General features: G+C 38.6%; 1 protein-coding gene and 1 pseudogene across 1 annotated transcript in view; one reads left to right on the top strand and one right to left on the bottom strand.

The window, feature by feature from the left end:
* LOC132061189 (uncharacterized) overlaps positions 1-9,124 on the top strand; it is a 31,361-nt gene extending 22,237 nt beyond the window's left edge. Inside the window, exon 2 of the mRNA XM_059454046.1 lies at positions 8,705-9,124. Within this exon, the coding sequence (XP_059310029.1) occupies positions 8,705-9,124 (420 nt within the window). The remainder of the gene's footprint in view (positions 1-8,704) is intronic.
* LOC132061742 (5S ribosomal RNA) lies at positions 7,434-7,550 on the bottom strand (annotated as a pseudogene).
* Positions 9,125-25,633: the final 16,509 nt, after the last annotated feature.

The raw sequence follows: 25,633 nt of genomic DNA, 5'->3' as shown, positions 1-25,633 counted from the left end.
AATCTAATTTCGAACCCTTTACCTTCGTCTTGTGCTCTATACTACCTACTACATTATTTCCGTATACTCTGATGTTATTGCATCAGGCATACCCAATCCTAACTTTTAGAGAAAATAATGTCAATTTGCCCTATCGCACTTGCTACCTAAACTTCAATACCATGTTCGATCAATGCCTTTAACATATAACCTCATTGATTATCTTTAGTAGTTAACATAACCACACATAAGCTATCGCATCCCTTTACTAACACCTTACTTACTAAGTGTCCCCAATACTATTCAAACTCGTCCTAATTCTGTAACAGTATACGTCTTCCCTCTCTCTATCCAGTCGGTCCACCTTATCTTTCGCAATCGTTGAAAATCTCCAACCGTAAGGTTCACACACTTCTAATTTCCCTCAAACTGATCTAGTTCCTCACCCTTCTCTTAGGTCTAAACCTTTAGGACCTCTTAGCACACTTCCCAGGGGGGTCACCCTCTGTCAACTGTGCCTTATATACATGTACATCCCAAGAATACGCGCTCGTACACCCCTATAAATCGTGCATATATATACACATCACAACAAACGCCACAACACACCCCCTGTCAACTGGGCCATATATATACACATCACAACAATGGCCACAGCGCACCCCCTGTCAACTGTGTCATATATATACACATCACAACCAAGGCCACAAACATCACCATCAACCGGCCTTGTAATACACAACAAAGGTCACAGCGTCACCCCCTGTCAACTGTGACTTATATATACATGAAGAATGAAAATGAGTGTTATGCATAATCAAAATGAAATAATAGAGCTCTTTGTAATGTCACAAAATAGCCATATACATATACTATACTCATGGCATGCATAAGAGTTCAAATAAAAATTATCCCTCTATCCCACCTTGAAGGAACAATTTATAAGGTGAGATCAACAACAATGAAATAAATTGAGTAAATAATGAAATAGCTTAACATCATAAGAAGCCTTAAGAGTCATAAACTTCTAGCTTTTGAATTCAAAGAGGTTATGGAAACACTTATGGACTCATACCATAGGAATCATGCCTTTGAAAGAAAAGGGACGAGCCTTAACATACATGTTCGACCTCCTATTAGCTACGCTTATTTGTCCGACCTCGTAAGTCTACATTTAATAGGGTTTACACTAACGTCAGAATCATCATCGCATACTTGTACCAAGTTTCACATTAAACTATTTTATATTCCCGCTCGAAAATCTAAAAGATCTCCCCTGTTTATATGCCTAGCCCGAATTCTCAATTCAACAACCAACAACGACAACAACAATAACAACATCAATAGCATCATTTATAATACCAACGTATTCCATAGAACAGCCCACACGCTATTTTCCAACTTCCATAATCAACCAACCCATTATACAATCATTTAACCATTCTATCTTCGTGAATAAGTTAGTATTTACAAAAATAGGAAGAGATCCATACCTTTCTCCGTTTAATATTTTTGTATCTTCACTTCTCCACCATAAGTTTAGGCCATAACATGCCACTACATGATTCTGCAACAATAACTATACGCTATCCGGACCGAAATTTGGGAATTGTACCTGGTTTAGGCTAAAATTTGGTTTGGGGAGTTGGGGAGAACTCTCCAGAATTTTGGAGAGTTTTTGGGGTGTTTAGTGAAGAAAATAGGGGGTTATCCCCTTTATATAGCGGCCCAGGTTCTGCCTGGACCGACTTAAAAATCCTTCAGCGCGTTCGCCTATCTTTTGGGCGCGTTCGCGCTGGGTTAGTTTTTCTGCCTGCGCGTTCGTTTAGTAAAAATGTCATAACTCTTGATCTTGATATCGTGTGATGCTCCACGAACTATGGTTGGAAAGCTCTTTCAATTATATACAACTTTCATTCATGGTGTTTTTCCAAATTCCCAACTTATAATGGCGTTTTGGCCCCTCCAAATCAGATCATCCGAAAATATTTCCTTAAATCGCCCTTTTGGAGGGCTTATGCCCATATTTGGCTTAAGGGTCCTTCTTAGGATTTGCTCAACTTTTCATGTACTACTCATATATCTCTTCATATGTCCTTTATAAAATCCCGTCATGTGGGCCCCACTTAGCTTATAGTAATGAGGGCTTTCGTCAAGCACCGTACCACCTGATTTACACCATATGGTCTCCAAATGTCATACGTATATTATTATTAAACTTTTATAATATAACCTTCATCCGTGACCTGGGCCTCAAAATTGCTCAGCGCGTTCGCGCCTCGTGGTGGCGCGTTCGCGCTGTGTTGGCCCTTGGCCTTCTGCGCGTTCGCGCCACTCCCGGGCGCATTCACACAGACCATTTTCTTGGCCTGCCAGCATGACTTGTAACATCCATATCTCCTTACCCCGATGTCCTATTGGGGAGCGGTTTGCCGCGTCAGAAACTAGACTTCCCAAACTTCACTTTAGGCTTTTGTTTTACTTCAAAGCTCTTAATATAATCAGAGATATTCTTTCTCCTAGTTAAACCAAGAATTTCCGTACCAAACCTTGCCCATCTTCCTTTCAAAGCCTCGAAAGCTTAATCTTCTTAGTTCACTTGTTTTCCAATCCTTCTATAACCTGTTACGTGAACTCAAACTCTTATAATTATAAAACGAGCACCTATGATCTTCCATCTTCTCGCTGCAATTGAATAGCTGACGCCTAACAAATCTCAACGTGCAGAACTACGGGGTATAACATTCTTCCCCCCTTAAAAACATTCGTCCTCGAATGTTGACCACTCCACGACGTTTTTACTGATATCTTGGAGTGACTGCCCTTCTCTTATACTCCGGTCACCTTATCTTTTACATAGGTTGGTCAATTTCTTCTCGTTCTCCCTTAGCTCTTTATTGAACTCTCTCATGATGTTATAGCCTTTTGTTCTTATATAACTGAACTAACATTCAATTAACATTCCATTCCTGTCAAGGTGGCTTTGGTTCGCCATGGCTATGGCTACTCGCCATCGTGCAAGTACCTCCACTTACTTGCTCTTCAGTCTTCTACTAGTGGAAAGCTCCCTTGCTTGGCTATGGCACCTTCCTTGAGTCTCTTTTTCTTCGAAGTGTTCTTCTCCATTTGCCACTTTATAGTATTAGCCCGGAAGTTCGTAGAATGTCCTCTCAAAAGTACAAATCTGTTCTATTTCTGGAAGGCTTTTCCGTTTTCGAGATAATCGTGTCAATATGAGTACACATTTCCCTTCGAATGCCTTTCAAGAACCAAAAATCCCTTGGTACCTTTGCAACCCTGCTTATTTTCTCCTAATTCACATCCTCATTCGTTGTTACTGCCCTCCGGTTCCACTTATCAGAATCTGATTTCGAACCCTTTACCTTCGTCTTGTGTTCTATACTACCTACTCCAAGAACGCCCTCATACGTTTGGAATTTAGAAAAACACAAAGAATGAAAGTTGTAGATAATTGAAAGAGCTTTCCAACCATAGGTCGTGGGCTCATACACGATAGCGGGATCAAGAGTTATGACCTTTTTACTGAACGAATGCGCAGGCAAAAAAAACTAACCCCACGCGAACGCGCCCAAAGGTGGCGCGATCGCGCTGAACGATTTTAGAGGCGGTGCAGGCAGAACCTGGATCGCTATATAAAGGGGATAGCCCCCCATTTTCTTCACTAAGCACCCCAAAAACTCTCCAAAATTCTGGAGAGTTCTCCCCAACTCCCTAAACCAAATTTTAGCCCAAACCAGGTATATTCCAAAATTCCGGTCCGGATAGCGTATAGTTGTGGTTGCAGAATCATGTAGCGGCATGTTGTGGCCTAAACTGAGGGTGGAGAAGTAAAGATACAACAATATTAAAGGGAGAAAGGAATGGATCTCTTCCTATTTTTGTAAATACCAACTTATTCACGAAGATAGAATGGTTAAATGATTGTATAATGGGTTGGTTGATTATGGAAGTTGGAAAACAGCGTGTGGGCTGTTCTATGAAATACTTTAGTGCTGGAAATTATGCTATTGATGTTGATATTGTTGTTGTCGTTGTTGGTTGTTGAATTGAGAATTTGGGCTAGGCATATAAACAGGGGAGATCTTTTGCCCGATTTTCGGCAGAATATAAAATAGTTTGATGAGAAACTTGGTACAAGTATGTGATGATAAGTCTAACGTTAGTTTAAATCCTCTTAAATGTAGACTTGCGAGCTCGGACAAATAAGCGTAGCTAATAGGAGGTCGAACAGGTATGTTAAGGCTCGTCCCTTTCTTTCAAAGGCATGATCCCTATGGAACGATTTTAGAAATGCTTCCATAACCTCCTTGATTTCAAAAGCTAGAAATTTATGACTCTTAAAGCTTCTTATGATGTTAAAAATGAGAATATTTTTATGAGGATTATGATGATGATGATTTTATGCTTAAGGTCTCAAGTTATGATTTCAACGACGATATGAAAATGTTGAGCTAATTCTCGATTTTCTCGATTTATTCCATCGTTGTTGATCTCACCTTATAAATTGTTCCTTGAGCGAGATAGAGCGATAGCTTCTATTTGAACTCCTATGCATGCCATGAGTATAATATATGTATATGGCTATTTTGTGACATTACAAAGTTCTATTATTTCATTTTGAATATGCACTGCACTCATTTTCATTCTTCATGTACATGTATAAGGCACAGTTGACAGGGGGTGACGCTGTGACCTTTGTTGTGTATATATAAGGCACAGTTGACAGGGGGTGACGTTGTGGCCTTTGTTGTGATGTGTATATATATGGCACAGTTGACAGAGGGTGACGTTGTGGCCTTTGTTGTGATGTGTATATATATGGCACAGTTGACAAAGGGCTGACGCTGTGGCCTTTGTTATGATGTGTATATATATGGCACGGTTGACAGGGGGTGTGCTGTGTCCTTTGTTGTGATGTGTATATATATGGCACAGTTAACAGGGGGTGTGCTGTGGCCTTTGTTGTGATGTGTATATATATGGCACAGTTGACAGGGGGTGACACTATGGCCTTTGCTGGGATGTACATACATATAAGGCACAGTTGACAGGGGGTGACGTTGTGGCCTATGTGGTGATGTTTTAATTTATCTTTGCACATTCATTAAAATGTTTTAGATGTCTTCCATGATTTTATGTACATATTGATTTAAAAAGGGTAAAGTTGCATTTATGGTATCCGCCTTAAGAGGCAATCAAATGTACGGGTCATCTTTATCCCCTGTTATGTTCTATACTTCTTACTATGATGTTACTCATGCCTTACATACTCAGTACACTATTCGTACTGACCCCCTTTCTTCGGGGGCTGCGTTTCATGCCACGCAGGTGTATACAGATGAGTAGAAGACGTTGGCTATAGGATGTTTCCAGGGCTATCGACCGGATTGGTGAGCTCCATCTCGGTTCGTAGTGTTGCCGAGTCGAGTACCTATATTATGGTATCTCTTGTATGTTAGAGACTTTTGCGGACGTTGTCCGTGGATAGGGCGTCGAGGAGTTGTGATTGTGTAAAGCGACCATATAGGTCGATGTGTCTTTATGCTTTGTTTCCTTTGTAAAGATTTTATTTGTGACTAAAGGTTTTCTTTGAATTAACGATAAGGGAGAAGTTGTGACTCCTGGATGAAATAGTTGTATGGCACTCAGCCGAGTAGAGTTTTGGGTGCCAGTCGCGGCCCTCCGGTTTGGGTCGTGACAAATATTTTCCAGTTCGTCAATCCGTAGACATTGTTACCAACATGTGTTCTGATTACAATACATATGTAGAGTATGTTTGCCTTTGACTATGTAGTTTATTTTTGGTTTTGGCATCTTGAGTATTTTCTTAATTTTGTCTTTTGCCCTCTTTTTCTTCTAACTCTTTTCCGTATTGTAGTTAAATAAGTTTATTAATTACTCTATAGTTTGTGTTGCATGCAACAGAAATTCAAGTCACCAACTCACTTTTATTGATGGTTCATTTGAAAATAAACCCTCTTTGCCAATTATCATGGTGGCTATCTATATAGGTCATTTGTCTTGGATAAAAGATCATTAATTTTCACACCCAAACTCTTTGTTCTCATGATTTTTGGAAAGAATTGTTGTAATATGAGTTGTTGCCTCTATATTTACTTTATTCTTGTGGATTTTATATGCAATATGGTGATGAATTTGTTTTCTATATGGGAATTTTTGTAAGAAAATTTGGATTAGAGAAATGGATTTATCCGGTGATTTTGGAGATATCAATTATTGGTTTTAATAGTTCTATACTATAAAGTAGGATATTGTTCGATTAAAGGCCAAGCAAGATTCGATGTTAATTAATCATGTTAGACAAGATTCGCTGTTAATTAACATGTCACAAAAAAAAAATTATAATATACTCATAAAAAGCAATTAATACTTTTTTGACAAATACAACTACAAAAATCAAATTAGTTTATAGTTTATTTTATGAAAAACACCCGTTGTTCGAATTAATTTGATAAAACAAACGAACTCAAATTAAATTAGATTTTTTGCTGTAAAGAAAGATCATTGTTTATTCGTAGAACACGGGGTATATCTTTTCTTTTCACCATATCAGGTGATATATCTAACAAGCATCAGCTATACCAACATATAAGTTTTACATATGCAGTTGTCGTTATACAAAAATATGATAAATATATTTATATATTTGGCTTCAATTCTCTAAATTGTGCAAATTTAGCACTACCCCTTTCAGTGACTGTGATTGTTTGAACACAATATTATACATGTTCAAGGTCAATTTACGCATGACACAATATTATACATGTTCAAGGTCAATTTACGCATGACATTTACCTCATTTATTCCCAACTCTAGGAAGAAGAAGCGGTAATAGAAATCAAAGCCAAAACCTTGTGGAGGAAGTTCAATTATAGTATCGCTGGCGGGCAATTTTGTATTTGATCAAACTGAGGTTGGCATTCGGTTCAATTGTTATCTTTGTATGCATGTGGATTATCATATGCTGATTCATTTGTCGAGGTCAACATGATTGGATGTCCTCTTATTTAAAATTTTGTCTTAATGATATTAATATTATTTTATAAAAATACATATTACATGACTCGGCATACACATGCATCGCACGCAAGGAGGAACTAGTGTGTGTATATATATATATATATATATATATATATATATATATATATATATATATATATATATATATATATATATATATATATATATATATAGATACATATATATATATATACATATATATATACACACTAAGTATTTCCAAATATTATTCGAACTCATCCTAATTCTAGAGCTGTGATGCACCTTCTTTCTCTTTGCCATTCTAGTCCGCCTTATCCTTCGTGACCTTTTAGGGTTTCCAACCACTCCGCATACTCCAATTTCCCTTAAGCTACTATAGCTTCTCATCTGTTCCCTCTGTCTGAATTTATAGGACTATTAAAATACTTCCCAGGAGGTCACCCATCCTAGTACTACTCTCGCCCAAGCACGCTTAAATTCGAAGTTCTGATGGGATCCGGTGCGCTAGTGCCGGTACGATCGCATCCACCCTACTGCGTGACCTTTATCGCATGACCTATAACAAGTTGAAATTCTAACGGATTCTAATAAATTCTCGTAATGCACTCCGGATTAGAAAGGACCTCTTACTCTTCCGACTAGCAAATGCTATTTTGGTCTTTGAAATCCTCAATAATCACCTTCAATCCACATGTATGACTACTTTTCATCCTAGATTTCAAGATTCCCAATGGTGACGAAAACATCTTAATCGTAGTTACTTGTAAATACTTTGGTTATTGGTCCCATTAGGATTTCCGCTCGTCACTATTGGGTAATAATCTACAGTAAGTGCACACACATAGGATATTTCAATAAAAGAGTCATATACCTATAGCCGATTGGTCCGTAGCCTGATTTGGTGGGCTATAGAGTGAAGTGTGCTCTTCATCATTATCTTCCCACTACTAGTCTAGCCTTTGTCATCTCCCCCATCCGAATCAGAAGGATACGGATAATCCGGCAGCTCCTGTTTTACTGACGGCCAGGATTAGGGGTGGGCACGGTACGGTATATACCGAATACCATACCGATACCGAAGTTTTTAATACCGCGGTTTCGGTATTACGGTATTTGGTATGAATTTAAATTTTCTTTGGTATTCGGTACGGTATTTGGTATTTATAAAATGGATACCAAGATACCGTATACCGTACCGAAGTTTATACTACACATATACAATCCATATATATTATATTTACTACTACTAAATATATAGACTAGATTTCATAGAAAAAATTACATCACATCTCATTTAATGCCAATTTGTATCTGATAGAAAATTGTACCATCAAAGCTAACCTTTTATCCAAAAGTACTAAATTTTCTTGAGCACAGTAGCTTTGTGTCAGGGCAAAGTCCTTTCATTTCATGAAAGGTCTAAGACTTAAGTCTACAGAGATAGATAGAAAGTCATCAAACTTCCAAAGCACTCTTCTCTATTTTGTGTCTCTTTAGTCGTCTTTGGTCCATAACAAAAAATTTGAACTTTCAAGACTGAGATCTTCCACCTTTAACTGTTGTTTCCGATATATATTATTCCAGGTAAACTCCATTTCTCGCTCTAAATCTTCTTCTCCGTTTCTCTTCTTTCCTCTCGCTTAATTGTTTATGCTTTTGCTGATTATTTTTGTTCATATAGATAGCAGAGCTTGAAGCTATAATAGATGAAAGTGGGGGTTCAAATGAAATCACAGCTACAAGTGGACCTGATTCAAACAGAAGGAAATCCATAATGGAAAGATCTGTTGTATGGGATCATTTCGAAAAGATCTATGGTCCTAACGAGGAACCGACTGTAAAATGTAAGTACTGTGCTTTTCCATATCCAAATTTTAAGATTAAAAATGGTACCTTGGGATTGAATGGTCATATGGGTAGGTGCTCGAAATTTCCCCATAATGTTGAAACTAATCAAAGGCTATTAGGCTTTCAAAAAATTCAAGGTGGTAAAAAGTCGAGTGAGGGAATGCTTGTCCCTTGGAAATTTGATCAAGAATTGTGTAGGGCTGCTTTAGCTAGGATGATAATCGTTGACGAACTACCTTTTCGCTTTGGTTGAAAAGGAAGGTTTTAAGAATTTCATGAATGTCGCACAACCTCAATTTCACATTCCCTCCTGTAAAACAATAACTAGGGATTGTTTTGACCTATATACTGAAGAGAAACACAAACTGAAGAGACTTTTGACAGAAACACGACAAAGAGTTTGTCTTACTACGGATACATGGACCTCATTGCAAAGAATTAATTATATGTGTCTCACGATTCACTATATCGACAAAGATTGGACTATGCGTAAAAGAATAATAAACTTTTGTCCAATTGCTAGTCATAAAGGTGAAGATATAGCATGTGATATTTCAAAGTGCTTGCTTGATTGGGGTTTAGAAAAAGTCTTCACGTTACGGCTGATAATGCTAGTTCAAATGACGTCGAAAGCTGAAAGAATTGTCTAAGCAATTTAGTAAATGGGGAACTAATATGACGGACGGTAATCACCTTCATATGAGATGTATGGCTCACATTCTCAATCTTGTTGTTCAAGATGGTTTGAAAGAAGTGGGCGATTCTGTGAAACGTGTTAGACAAGTAGTAAGATACATTAGACAATCCCCGGCAAGGTTGAATAAGTTTAAAGAATGTTGTGAACTTGAAAAGACAATATGTACGAAATCATTATGCCTAGATGTTCCAACTAGGTGGAACTCCACTTATTTGATGTTAAAAGTGGCACAAGAATTCGAGGATGCATTTGTAAGTTATGGTGATATTGATCGTGGATTGTTGCATTATCTTCTTACTCATGTTTGTGAAGATGGAAAATCTGCAGGTTCACTTTTAACCACTGATTGGGAAAATATAAGGCATATGGTAACATTTCTTGAAACTTTCTACGAACTTTTCAAGGTCTCGTGTTTGCTTTATGTTACATCAAATGTTCACTTTATTGAAATATGTGAGCTTCATTATGTTACGAAAGGTTTAATAGAAAGTGAAGATTCTGATTTGAGTTCAATGGCAACCAACATGAAAAAGAAATTTGACAAATATTGGGGTGAACCGGAAAAGATGAATAAAATGATTTTTATTGCTTGTATTTTGGATCCGCGCTACAAGGATGAGTATGTTACTTATGCACTAGTGAGCGGTATGGAGAAGAAAAAGGAGAAAAAATAATAGGTGATGTGAAAAAGTACATGATTTCTTTGTTTAATGAGTATGCAAAACAACATTCAAAAAAGTCTCAAAGTTCATCATCTTCATCTGTTTCTTCATCTAGTAACACATTGGACTTACTAAGTGTAAGTAGTCATCAAAGTCAATCTAAAAAATCAGTTGCAACATTTATGCAACAATTCAAGAAACATAAAGCTGAGAGTGGTAGTTTGGATGCTAAAACAGAGTTAGACAAGTATCTTGGTGAAGCAAGTGAGAATGGAAGTGATGGTACTGATATCTTGCCTTGGTGGAAAATGAACTCACCTATATTTCCTATTCTTGCTGAAATGGCTCATGATGTGTTAGCAATTCCCGTTTCTAGTGTGGCTTCAGAGAGTGCATTTAGTACGGGAGGGCGTATTCTTGATTCTTTTAGGAGTTCATTGACTCCCAAATTGGTGCAAGCTCTTGTGTGCTCTCAAGATTGGATTCGAGAGGACTCACGTCCGGTTGGAGTCGAGGAAGATTTAGATCATTTGGAGCAATTTGAGCTTGGTAAGAATATTTCGTTTGTATGAGCTCTCTATTGATATTGCAAATAGTTTATTTGTTTACATTGAGGCCTAGAAGCTGCCTTTAATTTGTCTCTGTTATTTTTCCAAGACATTAAGAATCGAAATGGTGGAAATGGCCTATTCTCTCTGCTGCTGAATGAATTTTTTGGTATAAAATTGTATAGGACTGAAGATTATGCTTAATTTTGGCTAATGTTGTTTAGACTTTGGAACTTTGACTACTCTATCGTAATTCAAATGTCCATTGTGTAATTGATTAACGAAGAAAAATATTTGTACTTTCTTTTAAATATGTCTATTTGCGTATGGTGTCAGTTTTATATAATTGAGAAAAGTCGAAGGCATAATCCTTTATTACATGAGTATAAACGTAAGTCGAAGTCAAATAAACTATGGTTACCGAAATACCGTACCGTGAAATACCGAAATCGAACTTAAAAATACCGAACCATACATAATTATTTTGGTATGGTAATGGTATGGTATTTTTAAAAATCGAATACCGAAGTTACCGAACCGAAGTTTCAAATACCGTACCGTACCATACCGTACCATGCCCACCCCTAGCCAGGATAGAGGGCTAGAGTAATCAGTAACACTCACCGGGGTAGCTGGTCTGACGTAGTGCTCTACCATAGGAGCAACTGCTACGGCCTCGGAATCTCCTTCTCTGGTGTCTAGTACGAACCCTCAGACGGGTCTGTGTCATAACTATCCTCCGATGGATCCTCCTCTATAGAAGTTAGAAACTCTGGAGGAATCATCGCTAGGTCCTCAGAGGGATCAGTCTATGGAATAGCTGAGGCTCTTTATGCTCGACCCCGGAGCATGTGGTCCTGGATCTACTCTAGGGGCCTTCTTAGCACCCCTACTGTCCGAGGCTGATCTCTTTATCTTTTGTTAGTCTACACTTACCTACAGGAAAAAAGGTTCAGAAGCGATCTTTCCTAGACTCTGGCTCTATCGCACAATCTAAGATAGAAAGAAAGGTCAATTATTCCTAAATGCCCTGCAGCCTCCTGTTTATAAGTATGGCCGGTTTCACACCTATAAACAGGACTCTACCGGACATGGTCTGTAGACAATCCCTAGGATGAACTGCTCTGATATCACTTTTTTCACGACCCAAACCGACAAGCCGTGACGAGTACCCGACCACTACTGATCGAGCACTTCCAACCCGTATCTGCTCTATATTAGATAACCTGGTGGCCTAACTTTAACTAATTCTAAACGATACTGCCCGCTATAGCGTTCGTATAATGAGCACTACCACAAAGCTTGTAAACCATGCATGTAGATACGTATTAACAGGCATACATACAAGAGACAACAACAGGACCGATTTGGCCACTACACGTACTGTACACAAAATAATAGCTAACAGGATAGCACGGCGTTTCTACTGTACATAACCGTCTACAAACCTCTATGGAGTATAACTGTAGAAGAGACAGGACAAGGCGCTGTCATACCCATATATGTACATATCAAAATAGCATACCAAAGGGTTGTAGCTCCGGACCAAGTGGAGCTTGTTGGCTGGAACTGGAAAGAGGTCCTACTAGTCTGGCTCACTCGGCTGGCTATCTGAACCTGCGGGCATGAACGCAGTGTGCACAAGAAAGGACGTCAGTACGAACAGAGTTATGATTATGTAAGGCATATATGATAACATAATAAGGAAATATAGAAGACATAAGAAGAAAGTATAACTGTAACTGCTTGACTCTTAAGGTGGCATCATGTATGCTCACTTTTCCCTTTTTAACATATTATACATGCATACATAAACTGTCTGAATCAAATAACATCATTAGCCCGCGTCCGGGGTAATCATCTCATGCCACCCACTAGTGGTGTCCACCCATGACATTTAAACACGGTGTTATTATCGTTATCTATAGCCGCCCACTACGCCCAGCGTAGTGGTGTCTGCCTATGTCGTTTAGACACGGTGTAATCATAAGCCGCCCACTACGCCCACCGTAGTGATGTCTACCCGGCCAACTAGGGCCGGTGTAATCATACCTAAAAATAAGCATGCGTGAGAGCCCAATTAAAAGCTACCACTCTATCGGAGTGACGTAAGGTCGGTAACCTCCGATTATATTATGGAATGATCATCATCGCTATTTCTCACCTCGGAGGAACGAATAATATGAGATGAGATCATCATCAATGAATAAAATTGAGAAAATCAAGAAATAGCTCAATAATCTCATAATGGCATTAAAATCATAAGCTTGGGACTTTTAAACATGAAATCATCATCATCATAATCATCATAAAAATATTCTCATCTTTGACATCGTCATTATCATTATAAACCGGAGGGTCCAATCGACACCCAAGACCCCACTACAAAATCGAGTGCCATATTACTATTCCATCTAGGAGTCACAACTTTTTGTGGACCTTTAATCTACGAAATGACTTCCATCTAGGAGTCACAAAATTTTGTGGACCTTTAATCTAAGAAATGATGCTTCCGCCAGGTAAAAAAAAAAAAAAACTTTTCAATAAAACTCTTTCATTAAATCAGGGACTTCTCCCTTATCGTTAATTCAAAGAAAACCTTTAGTCACAATAAAATCTTTAAAAAAAATAAAGCATAAAACACATCTACCTATATGGTCGCTTTACACAACTGTCGACATCTCGATGCACTCTCCACAGGACACTGTCTACAAAAGTCTCTAACATACACAAGATACCATAACATAAGTACTCTGACTCGGCAACACTCCGAACTGAGATGGAGCTCACCAATCCGGTGAGGCTACACGGGAACATCCTATAGCCAATGTTTTCTACTCATCTGTATACACTTGCGTGGTATGAAATGCAGCGCCCTAAGGCAAAGGGACGTCAGTACGAACAATGTACCGAGTATGTAAGGCGTTAACTGAAATAATATATCTTAACTCGAATGATAAAAAGAGTAATGGACTCAATCGTACATCGTAACCAACTCGATAAACATGCGTGTGCATATGAACTTTTGATGCGGATGATGTATGTGTGTACGTGTGTGTCTATATATATATATATATATATATATATATATATATATATATATATAATGCATGCCCTCGCCGCTTCTCGCGGCCCCTTCGTGCATAATAGCATAATGGCCCCTTCGGGCATCATAATCATCGTATACCGGCTTTTTTTCGATCAAGTGGTTTGCGCATATAATATATATATAGCCCTTTTCCCCTTCCCCATGAAATGATGTCGTGCATGTATGTAAATATGAAAATGCATGAAAATCTTTGAAAACCATCAAAAGACTCCCTTCGGAGAACCTTTTGGTTCAAAACGGGAACTTCTTCCCTTTTCTTAAAAATGGAAACTTCTTCCCCTTTTTCTCAAAAATGGGAACTTCTTCCCCTTTTCATTTGTCTCCTTCGAGACTCAAAAATCAAATGTGACATGCATAAGAATAAGGAAACCTTAAGAATGTCCCCTTCGGGAATTAGACATCTTTATGAAATCGCACAACTTATGGATGCCCCTTCGGGACTTAAGAAGTCAATGAACTTAGGATGTCCTACATCTAGGAGTGGATTCATTATGGATATCTTTATGCTTCGCACTTAACATACCTGGAAGCTCGCTTCTCGACTTTCCACCCTACCTCCTGTCTTGAAATCTAATATAAAACCATTCATACTATTGTTAGGCCCGTTGTTATATACTTATCCTAAGCCTCCAAATAAATCTTTCTAGAATCTACCAAAATTTCGGCAACATCTCCTCTGTTTATATGCCTAGCCCAAAATCTCAATTCAGCAACCAACAACAACAACAACAACAATACCAACATCAACAACAATATTATCAACACCAAAATATTCCATAAACATCCCACACGATGTTTTATCCAATTTCTCGACCCATAAATTCATTATACGCTCATTTAGTAACGTTTCCTCCGTAAATAAGCTTAAATCAATACTAATAAGGAAAGACTCATATACCTTTCACCTGCTAGAATTGCAATATCTTCGATTATCATCTTGAATCCAAGTCAAGCTTCGCCGCAATTCGATATTATAATCGCAGCTATGTGTTGTCCGAACTTAAATTCGGGGATTTCACTTAATTTGCATTAAAATCTAGTGGACGGAAATTGGGAGAATTTTCTAGAAAAGTTGGGAAATATTTGGAGTATTCTTAGGCTGAAAAATGAGGTTTAGGATCAGATTTGATCCTTAAATAGCGGGTCAAATTCGGGGGACCGTTAAAAGTTCATCGTAGCGGCCGTTACGTAGCACGTTTTGCTCTATCATCCTAACTTGTAACGTTCATAATTCTCCACTTCAATGCCGTATCGATGAGCGGTTTGTTGCGTTGGAAACTAGATACGACGAACTTTATTTTAGGCTTTTACTTTGCTTCAAAACTCCTCATCTACTAAAAGATATTCTTTCTCCAAGTTGAGCCAAAATTGCCCCTCATATTTTCTTCCAAGTTCCAACAAATTTAATTTCCTTAATTCACTTGCCCTTCAATCCTTCCATAGCTTACTATATGAACTTAAACCCTTATAACCATAAGATAGGCGCATATCACTCCAATGTTCAGGATTAAATAGTTAACACCTACGGAACTCAAGTAACTTGTTAACTGATTTACTCCATACGGTCTTCAAATGTCATATATATATTCTTATACTCAGATCATATAATCTTCATCGCTGATCCTTGTATAACTTTGCTCTCCCTTGAGCTCATACTAAGCCATCTACAGTCTTGGTAACGCGAAATTTTCCGGGGTGTAACATCGAAATCATCGTTATCATTGTAAAAACATGTCCATCATTGTTGTCATAAGAGCTTAGAGAATCATAAATCTCTGGTTTGGAAAATACGGACATTTTAGAAAACATTTATGGATTATCAGAAAAGGAGTCATGCATTTGAATCATGAACTTCAACTTTTGAAAGTAAGGAGGTTATGAAAAATATGTAGGGAATTATAACATAGGAATTTATAGAACTAGGATCATCGTCATCATAGAACACACTTATCTTTAGCATCACAAAAACTCTAAGAATCATGAATCTCTAGCTTTTGAGAATAAGAAGGACATTTTAGGAAACATATATGGGTTCACAAAAAGGAATCATGCCTTTGGAAAGAAAGGGTCTAGCCTTAACATACCTAAAAATTCATGCCTCGGCTCTTCCACCTATTTCCGATCTTGCAACCTACATATAAGAGCATTCATGCTATAATTAGGTCCATTGTCATATTTTTATCCTAAGCCAACACATAAATCTTTCTAGATTCTCGCCTGAAATTTCGATAAAGATCTCCTCTCGTTTATATGCCTAGCCCAAAATCGTAATTGACAACCAACAACAACAACATCAATACCAACATTAACAACATCACTTTTAACACCAACATGTGCCATAAAACAGACCACACGCTGTTTTCCAACTTTCATAACTAACCAACTTACTATACAATTATTTAACGACTTTGTCTCCGAGAATAAATCGGTATTAAAGTAAACAGAAAGAGATCCATACCTTATTCTTGTTAAAATAGCAATATCTCCGATATCCACTTGAATCCACACTAAAATCCACCGCACAACAATACTAGAATCACGATTATGCGCTACCCGAGCCTCGACTAATCAAAATCACTCCAATTCCTCACTTTTTTATGATATAAATGCCCCTATATATTTGCTGAGCTTAGAGAGATGTTATTTCATGAAAAAAAATGGGTCTTGACCCTTATATAAGGGGTTGAAGTCGGTGGAAACCGACTTAATCACTGACCTTTGCGAACGCGAGGGTCTCTCGCGAACGCGATGGTCTAGAATATTTATGGCCATCGCGAACGCGGGCCCCTGTCGCGAACGCGTAGGGCAAGTCTGCCCAGTTCAACCAAATTTTTGTTCTTCACCCGTTCAACCTCCACTCCTTTCGATACTTCTCATATATGATCTTAAACCCTCATAACCATAAGATAGGCGCATATCACTCTCGATCGTAATTAAAACAACTAACACCTAACAAACCTCAACATCCAAAATGACGAGGTGTAACATTCGATGGCGCGAACGCGCAGACCCTTTTTCCTGACCTGCCACCCTGACTTATAACGTCTATATCTCGTCACCCCGATGTCATATCAAGGAGCGATTTGTTGCATTGGAGGATAAATTTCATGAACTTCGCCCTAGGCTTTTGCCTTGCCTCAAAATTCGTCATATTCTAGAAGATGTCCTTTCTCCAAGTCGGACCCACGAACATAATTTTCGCAATTCACCTGCTTTCCAATTCTCTCATGGCTTACTACATGAACTGAATCTTCACGATCATAGCATAAATGCATGCAACCATACCTATCCTTAGGAGTAACTCCAAGGTCCATACTTGGGGCGACCAGCATTTACGAATTTCAACGTACCGAACTACGGGGTGTAACAATTGTTGACAGGTTGACTAAGTCTGCCCACTTTATTCCAGTGAAGATAACTTATGATACAGAGAAGTTAGCTAAGGTTTACACTCGGGAGGTGCTTAGACTCCACGGTGTTCCTATCTTTATCGTGTCCGACATGGGCACCACGTTCACATCTAGGTTTTGGGAGTGTTTGCATGAGGAGTTGGGTACGAAGTTAGATCTTGGCACAACCTTTCATCCTCAGACTGACGGGCAGTCTGAGCGGACTATTCAGGTTCTTGAGGATATGCTTCGTGCGTGTATGATAGATTTGAGGCATTGTATAGAAGGATACATTCGAGGTGAGACCGTGGGGCACTGACCTTCTGAGAGAGTCCCTAGAGAAGGTGAAGGTGATTCAAGCCAAGCTTTTGGCAGTGCAGAATAGGCAGAAGGACTATGCGGACCGCAATTTCCGAGATCTTAAGTTTGAGGAAGGAGAGAAAGTGTTGTTGAAGGTCTCACCCATGAAGGGTGTGATGAGATTTGGAAAGAAGGCCAAGCTTAGCCCGAGGTTCATTGGTTCATTTGAGATTCTCAAACGTGTGGGAGAGGAGGCTTACAAGTTGGCTTTATGTCCGGGTTTATCAGGCGTTCATCCGGTGTTCCATGTGTCGATATTGAAGAGGTACCATGGTGATGGTTCCTATATCATCCGTTGGGATTCGACTTTATTGGATGAAAATTTGTCGTATGAGGAAAAGCCCGTTGCTATCTTAGACAGGGATATGCGCAAGTTGAGGTCCAAGGAAATAGCTTCTGTGAAAGTTCAATGGAAGAATCGACCAGTGGAAGAAGCTACTTGGGAGACGGAGTACGATATGCGTAGCAAATACCCTCAGCTTTTCGCTGAGTCAGGTAACTCCTCCCTAGTTTTCTCACCCGTGTCCGTTCGGAGATGAACGGTGTTTTAATTGGTATCTGGTGTAACGACCCTTCCGGTCGTTATGAGAAATTAGGACTCCATTGGGATTTTCAAGGCTGCGGATGGATTCGTGGGCATCTTTTTGTATGTGTGCATGTTTGGTGTTGTGTTTTTGAGGTCTTGGATGAAATGTGGGGTGATAGGGGAAAAAACTGGAAAAAAGGCGAGCGCACTGCCCAAAACGGACTGCTGTGGTGGTGGGTGGACCGCTTTTAGCGGCCTGCCACTTGTCGGGTGGCCGCTGTGGCGGACGATTGACCGTTATGGTGGTACCGCTACAGCGGTGAGTCTATCGCCATAGCGATGAGCAGACCGCCATAGCGATGAGCGAATTTCCTTTGGGACCACTGTAGCGGGTTGATGACCGCTATAGCGGTCGACGAAACACAGTAACCCGAATTTTATATACTCAGTTTTATTTTCTCCTCTCATAAAACACCAACACACTTCCCAACAAGCACCTAGAGAATATTTTCAAGTTAGGGCAAGATAACCTTGAGAGGTAAGTTCTATTACTTTTCATTCTATCATTCCCTTTCCCTTCATTATTGTAATTATCTTCATGGGTCTTAAATGGTGAAAGTGAAGTAGAAACCCTAGAATGTCAATAAACCTTCTAAACTTGATGGGTTGAGGTTACTATTGCTTATTTATCATGTAAATGGATTGATTAATTGATATTTATCATAAATTGAACATTTAGAATTGTAAACTAAGTGATTTGAGACCTAGGGTTCTATAAAAATGGTGTCTTCGCCATAGAAAACTATTTGTAATGGGAATGTTTGATAGAATTTTGTATAATTTGATGGTAAATGAATACTAGGTGCCTTGATAGGTTGTTTATCACCTAGAAAATCATCAACCCTTAGAATAAGGAAAAGGAAGGGTATTCTTGCTTTAGTGTTTGTAAATTGAGCAATGTGACTCACTGAGCTGTTACACCTTGGAAATTTTTCGTTAACATACGGTGAATAGACTAATGAAGGGCACAACGTAGACGATATTTTGATAAGTAAGAAATAGCATTTGAAGATCCTAATCAAGATTTCAAAGACATTCGAGGTAGGAAACGAAAGTTGTTAAGGAAAGTAAGGTATATGTTGTGTGTCGGGTAGGATTTATGAGTATCAAATTAATGATGGCTTAAAGATGTTTTGGAGAAGAGTTATAATTTCCCTTAGATTGTTAACGAGGTGTTAAACAAGTGTCAAGAAGGTTCCATAAGGATTGGAGATCAAACGAACGACGGAGATCATTTCAGGGAAAAGGGGTTATACGACCAACTTATACGGTCCGTATAACATTATACGATCCGTATAAGGGTCTGTATAACACCCAGTAGAGATGATGATTGCTTAGTGGTGAACCACGACCACTTATACGGGCCGTGCAATGTTATACGGACCGAATAAGTGTCCGTGAAAGTCCCAACGGGCTGATTAAGTTGCAAATATAAATACATGTTCCCACTTCACTAATTTCATTTCCCACACTTCTTCATCTCTCTCAAGACCTCTAGAAGTTTCTACATACTTCATCTACAAGAAAACAAAGGAAAACAAAGATCAATATCAAGAATTCAAGTGAATCAAGTGCATGAAGCTCACTAGGGTCCATCCAAGTCAAGAATTCTCTTGGAAGTGAAGCTAGGGTTTTGGCTCAAGTGAAGTATTTCCACTTAGTCTTACACTATCTAAGGTAAGTTTTATGGTATTTTTGTGTTGTTTAAGGTATTGAAAAGTTGAAACACTTGGATTGTAGAAGGAAATAGGAAATGAGTCATGAATGTAAGAATAGTGTCATTTTTTGAATAGAAGCTTGGATTGAGTCATGACTATTGATATGTTGTGATTGTAAGTAGGTTATGAATGACATTTAGAACATAGGATGAGCATTATATTTGAGAGAACGTAATAATGAACTATAACCATGATTATGGAGGAATTGAAGTGAAATTGTGAAATGTGGATAATGTAGATGAATGGTGATTGTTGCCTATAATATTGTGATTGTTGTTATGGATGTTGGGAGTTGATATGTAATATGAGGAAAGTTGTATAAACAAAGGAAATGCTGCCCAATTTTCTCTAGCTTTAGTAAGCACGTTCATATAATCGATTAGCTAATGTTAACGCGAATTCTCTTGAAGGTAGAAACCTGAGCATTGAAGGAGAACGAGCAAGCGGTAGAATAGTTAAACGACAAAGGTATGTGAGGCTAGTCCTTTCTTTCTAAGGCATGAATCTTATGGCATGATTTTTTTCTTCCTTCTCCACGAATCTCCTACATTCCGGAAAACTAAGAGCCTATGTTCGTGAATAGCCATATGAGATATGAGATGCATTATGAGCACGATAATGATGATGATGAGCTTAAGTCTAAGATTCTAGAGTTCATGATATGATGTTTCTACAAAGATAATGATGTTAACTATGATCCATTGACTTTGTTTATTGTATACACTCACCTTATATGCTAATTCCTTCAAGGTGAGGCAGAATGCTTACAAATGCTCCACAATGAAATCGGGGATTTATGACCTTTTGTCACCCCGATAAATTATAGTTGTCTTTGAGTTTCTATGCATGCATTATGATAAGAACATGATGATGATATTACACCGCGCCTAGATGGCCGGGCAGACACCGCTAACACGGGCAGCATATACACCATGTCTAGATGGCATGGGCAGACACCACTAGTGGGCGGCATGAGATAGTACCCCCGGACGCGAGAGATTTGGACGCAGGCTAATGATTATCACACTGTACCAATAAGGTCGGGCAGCTTATAAATTTATGCATACATGATATGATGATGATTTTGAAGTAAGCCGGCATACATTATTTCTTTTATAATTGACAGTCAATTACAGGTTGCTCCTTATTTGATGCTCCCGTATTTCATTGACGTATTACTATTGTTTATACCTTACATACTCAGTACAATGTTCGTACTGACGTCCGTTTTCTTTAGACGCTGTGTTCATGCCCACAGGTAGACAGGGAGGTGATCCAGATACGTAGGAGCTATTAGCTGACTTGAGAGGACTCCATTGTCCTGGAGGTGCCTTTGATTATTCTTTTGTGTATATATATGTTTTGGGCATGACAGGGTCCTGTCTCGTCCATACGTCTAGTACTCTAGTAGAGGCTCGTAGATGCGTATGTGTGGGTTGTATGGTCTCACAGTTTCTCCTCGTATGTATATACATTATTTTGATTTTGATAGCCGAAGGGCTTATGTATATAAAGTAAATATGTTTCAAGTGAAAAATGGTTTTACTATGATTTGAGTATAATATTAACGAATGAATGCTTGATGTGTATGATGAGTAATAGTATGATCGGTGCTCAGTGATTAGCCCCGGGTACCCGTCATGGCCCCTAGTCGGGTCGTGACATGAGCCTTCTATTTTTAGACCGTGAACGTATTAAGGCTTTGAGGAAAGGAAAGGTTGTAGCGCAAGTAACTTGCGTGTTCCAGCTCTACTTTGAGGTAGGTTACAGTTTGCTTAAGTTAGATTTTGGTTAGTTAATTGTATGTTTGGTGATCTCCTTAGGAGAAAGCATGTTTTCATGCATGGTATTGTATGGTTAATTCCTACATGAATGTGATTAATTGATTGTGTAGGCTCAGTGCCATTATTCCTGTGTGATTAAATCCACAGTGAATGTGTTGTGATGAGGAGTTAATTTAATTTTCTCAAGCGTATTGTGACATAAAATGATAAGTTGATTCTTGATATTGGAAAGGTAACAAATATTGTTCTGTAAGAGGTATGGAAAGGCACTCATGTGAACTAGATTATTGGCTCGTGGTCCGAGGATCGTTCCGAAAATGTGAGGTAATTTGATATGTCCCGCGATCGAGGTTTGTTCCAGGGCGGATGTTTGTGCTCGGGTCCGAGGAGTGGATCCTGAACGGGTGGTACATGGATACCATGGGTCTGCTGCAGGTCATGGCTACTGAGCTAAGACATCAGCTAGCATGTATGTACAACGAGTGAGGCTATTGTGGTAAACTTATTTCCGTTGTGACTTACGTGATTGTGATGCTTGACATCTTGGTGATTTGATTGTGATTGTTCTTGGTTGACTTGCTATGATTTATTGATATTCATGACTGTTTACTGGCTTGTTTTTATTCTATCAATTTTATGAAATATGCATGATACTCATCTTATTCGGCCTATGATATCTACCGGCACATAGTGTTTGTACTGATACTACCTTCTGCATTCTTTGAGTGCAGATTTTGATACGAAGACCGTTGCTCGTCCTCACATTGAGCGTGGAGGATAATTGTTGACAAATTTTAGGGTGAGCTTCTTTCCATGCGTGCCGCCCGAAGATCTTCTTGCTATGATGTTTTTTCATACTCTAAACATTATGTTTACTAAATTGCTAGACTTTTGATTCTTAGACATGTTTTTAGCTTAGAGTCTTGTACGATAACTTTCGAATTTTGGGGAATTTGTAACATTTAGACTTCCGCACTTGTTGCAGTATTTTATGGCATGGCTTACTTTATTTATTTTGATGCGTGAATGAGCTTAATCGTTTGACTTGTTTATTATAAAATCAGTCTTGAATGAATAGAGATCTTGTGTGTTGGTTCGCCCACTAGGATTTAGTTGGTGCCAGTTATGGCGGGTTAGGTCGTGACACTTTTAGGCTTACCAATGCACCGCTGCATTTGTAACTTTGATGAATAGCCTTTTTAGGCCATTCCTAGATTCGTTTGTGACTGTGTTTATGGATGACATCTTGGTGTATTTCAAGAGTAGGGAGGAGCATGAGAGCCATCTTCGTTCTATTCTTGGGTTATTGAAGAAACATAGCCTGTTTCCTAAGTTTTCTAAGTGTGAGTTCTGGTTGGAGTCTGTAGCATTTTTGGCCATGTTTTGTCTAAGGATGGGATTATGGGCCATCTTCTGAGACAATCTTGTTGTTGTTATTATTGTTGTTTGGGAGTTATTTTTAAATTTGGTGGAAGTCGATAAAATAGGGGAAGTGCTGCCCAAATTCCACTAGCTCGTTATTTGCACTAGTTTGAACTTAAGGGTGTTTTCAAGGCTTAACCTTAGTATGAACCCTCTTGAATGTAGATTTGCGAGCTTGGGAGAAGAACGTTAAGTAGTTAAGGAGACATAAAGGTATGTTAAGCCTAACCTTTTCTTTCTTAAGGCATGATTCCTTTGTAGTGAACCTACACATGGTATCCATAATATCCCTAAAAATGCTAGAATTGATAAATGTTGTCCATGATGATGATGATTCCATTTCTAGAGATACCAAAGCTTAAAGTTTCTTGATGTTCTCAATTATTGAGCTTGTTCCATGATTATTGATTCTATTCATTGTTGTTGACCTCATTTTATGATAGTTGTTCTTCCACGGTGAGATATAGCGATGATGATGATGATTCCATAATAGAAATCGGGGGTTTACCGACGTTACGTCACTCCGATAGATTTATAGCTATTATTTGGGTTCTTATGCATACTTTATATAAGTATGTATTTTCTCACACCGCGTCGCGCTGTAGTTGGCCGGGCAGGCACGTAGATGTGCACACCACTGCAATGGGCAGGTTATGATGTTACCCCGGACACAGGATGATATGATATATGGATCGGGTTGCACGTTCCGCAACACTAACACTTATATTATATATGTATGTATGAAAATGTTTTTTTTTTTAAAAAAAAAAAGGCTAAGCATGCATGACATCCGCCTTAACAGGTACTTAGATGTTCAGGCTATCTCTCTTATCTCATGCTTTCTCATATCCTTATTATGTTGTTATTCATGCCTTACATACTCAGTACATTATTCGTACTGACACCCTTTTACTTGTGGACGTTGCGTTCATGCCCGCAAGTAGGGAGGGAGACGGACCAGACCTCTAGACTGCTTCATCAGCGATTGTACAGGAACGCTCCATTTGTTCTGGTGCTACAGTTCAGCTGGTACTATTCTTTTATGTATATATGGGCATGGCGGGGTCCTGTCCCGTCTTCATGATATTATGCACTCCTTGTAGAGGCTCGTAGACAAATGTATATAGTTGGATGTTCTGTAACCTTATCGGTTCATATTTGTGTATATCATTTTTGGCAGCCTGGTCAACTTGTACATATAGGCATAGTTGATGATGTTTAAATAGACGTGCATATGTTTATTGAACTCGTGTCTCTTAAAGTTTATGATATTTATGAGTTAGCTGTGTGGTCCACCTAGATATGATTATGAGATCGATGTTAGAAGCTACTCAGTAGGTTAGCTCCGGGTACCCGTAGCGGACCTCGGGTTGGGTCGTGACACAGTAAATTGTGGAGGAGAAGGCACCCTGCAATCTTCACTAGGGCTAGGCATAAAAATCAAAAATCGAATTACCGAACAGAACCGGCTATTTCGGGATTTCAGTATTTCGATTTTAGGGAATAAAAGTAAAATATTCGGTATTTCGGTTTCGGTATTCGGTATTTATAATTATACCATTCAGTAATACCGAATACCGAATTAAAGGCCCATTTTATTAAGTCAATGGTCCAGCCCAATAGGCCGACCCATCCGTTCACTTCACACCATTAGACACTAAAGACCCTCATCGACCTAAAATTCCTAATCTTTTCACATTTCACTTCACACCAATGACACTAAAGCTTCTCTCCTCTCATTTCCCTCTTAACACACACGCAAGAGCTCTTATCCCTCCAACAAGGCAACAACCCTAATTCTCACTTTTACAATTTTAAGGTACACCTCTATTGCTTTAATATACTACATTCGTAGTTCCCTTGCAATTTATTTTTAGATTTCATTATACATTCCGCTACTCTTGGTTTTATCTTTCGTTATTGTGAGTGTTGTTTCTGAATGCGATTTATTTAGCTTTTTTGTACTGTTATTTTGGTTGGTTTTGATTTTTTGTTGAAAATCCCTGTGTATTCTAAGCCTAAACGTGAAGTACAACTCTGGAAAAAAAAGTTGTGTTCTTGTAATGTGCATTAACTGATATTTATTGACCTTTTCTAGTGTAAATGATTATTTAATATGCCAACTGATTTAAGCAAAGGCATGGTTCTCTTTCTTTTATGAATTTCTCACTTGGTTTTTCACAGTAGATTTTGCTCCTCTTAAACTCGTGCACAGAAAGAAAAATATTTGGTGTTTGTAAGAGTACTGCTTTGAAAATTATCTACACTGTTATTCTTTTGTTGTTGGAAGTCCGTATTATGAGATCTTGGACTAAGAATTGATAAGTAGCCCTTTTTGGGGTTGTCTTTTGTTACTTAAGGATTGTTAAAGATCTTACCGAGAATGTCTTCAATTCCGCAACTTCATCGATTTGATATACGCTTTTCGCCCAATTTATTTTAAGAATCTGTCGCAACTGTTACTAATTATGTTTCTTCCTTCTTTTT

The sequence above is a fragment of the Lycium ferocissimum genome, chromosome 6, assembly GCF_029784015.1.
Source record: "Lycium ferocissimum isolate CSIRO_LF1 chromosome 6, AGI_CSIRO_Lferr_CH_V1, whole genome shotgun sequence".
Classification (NCBI taxonomy): domain Eukaryota; kingdom Viridiplantae; phylum Streptophyta; class Magnoliopsida; order Solanales; family Solanaceae; genus Lycium; species Lycium ferocissimum.
The sequence above is the reverse complement of the archived record's forward strand: the minus strand, read 5'-3'. Positions and strand labels throughout refer to the sequence as shown.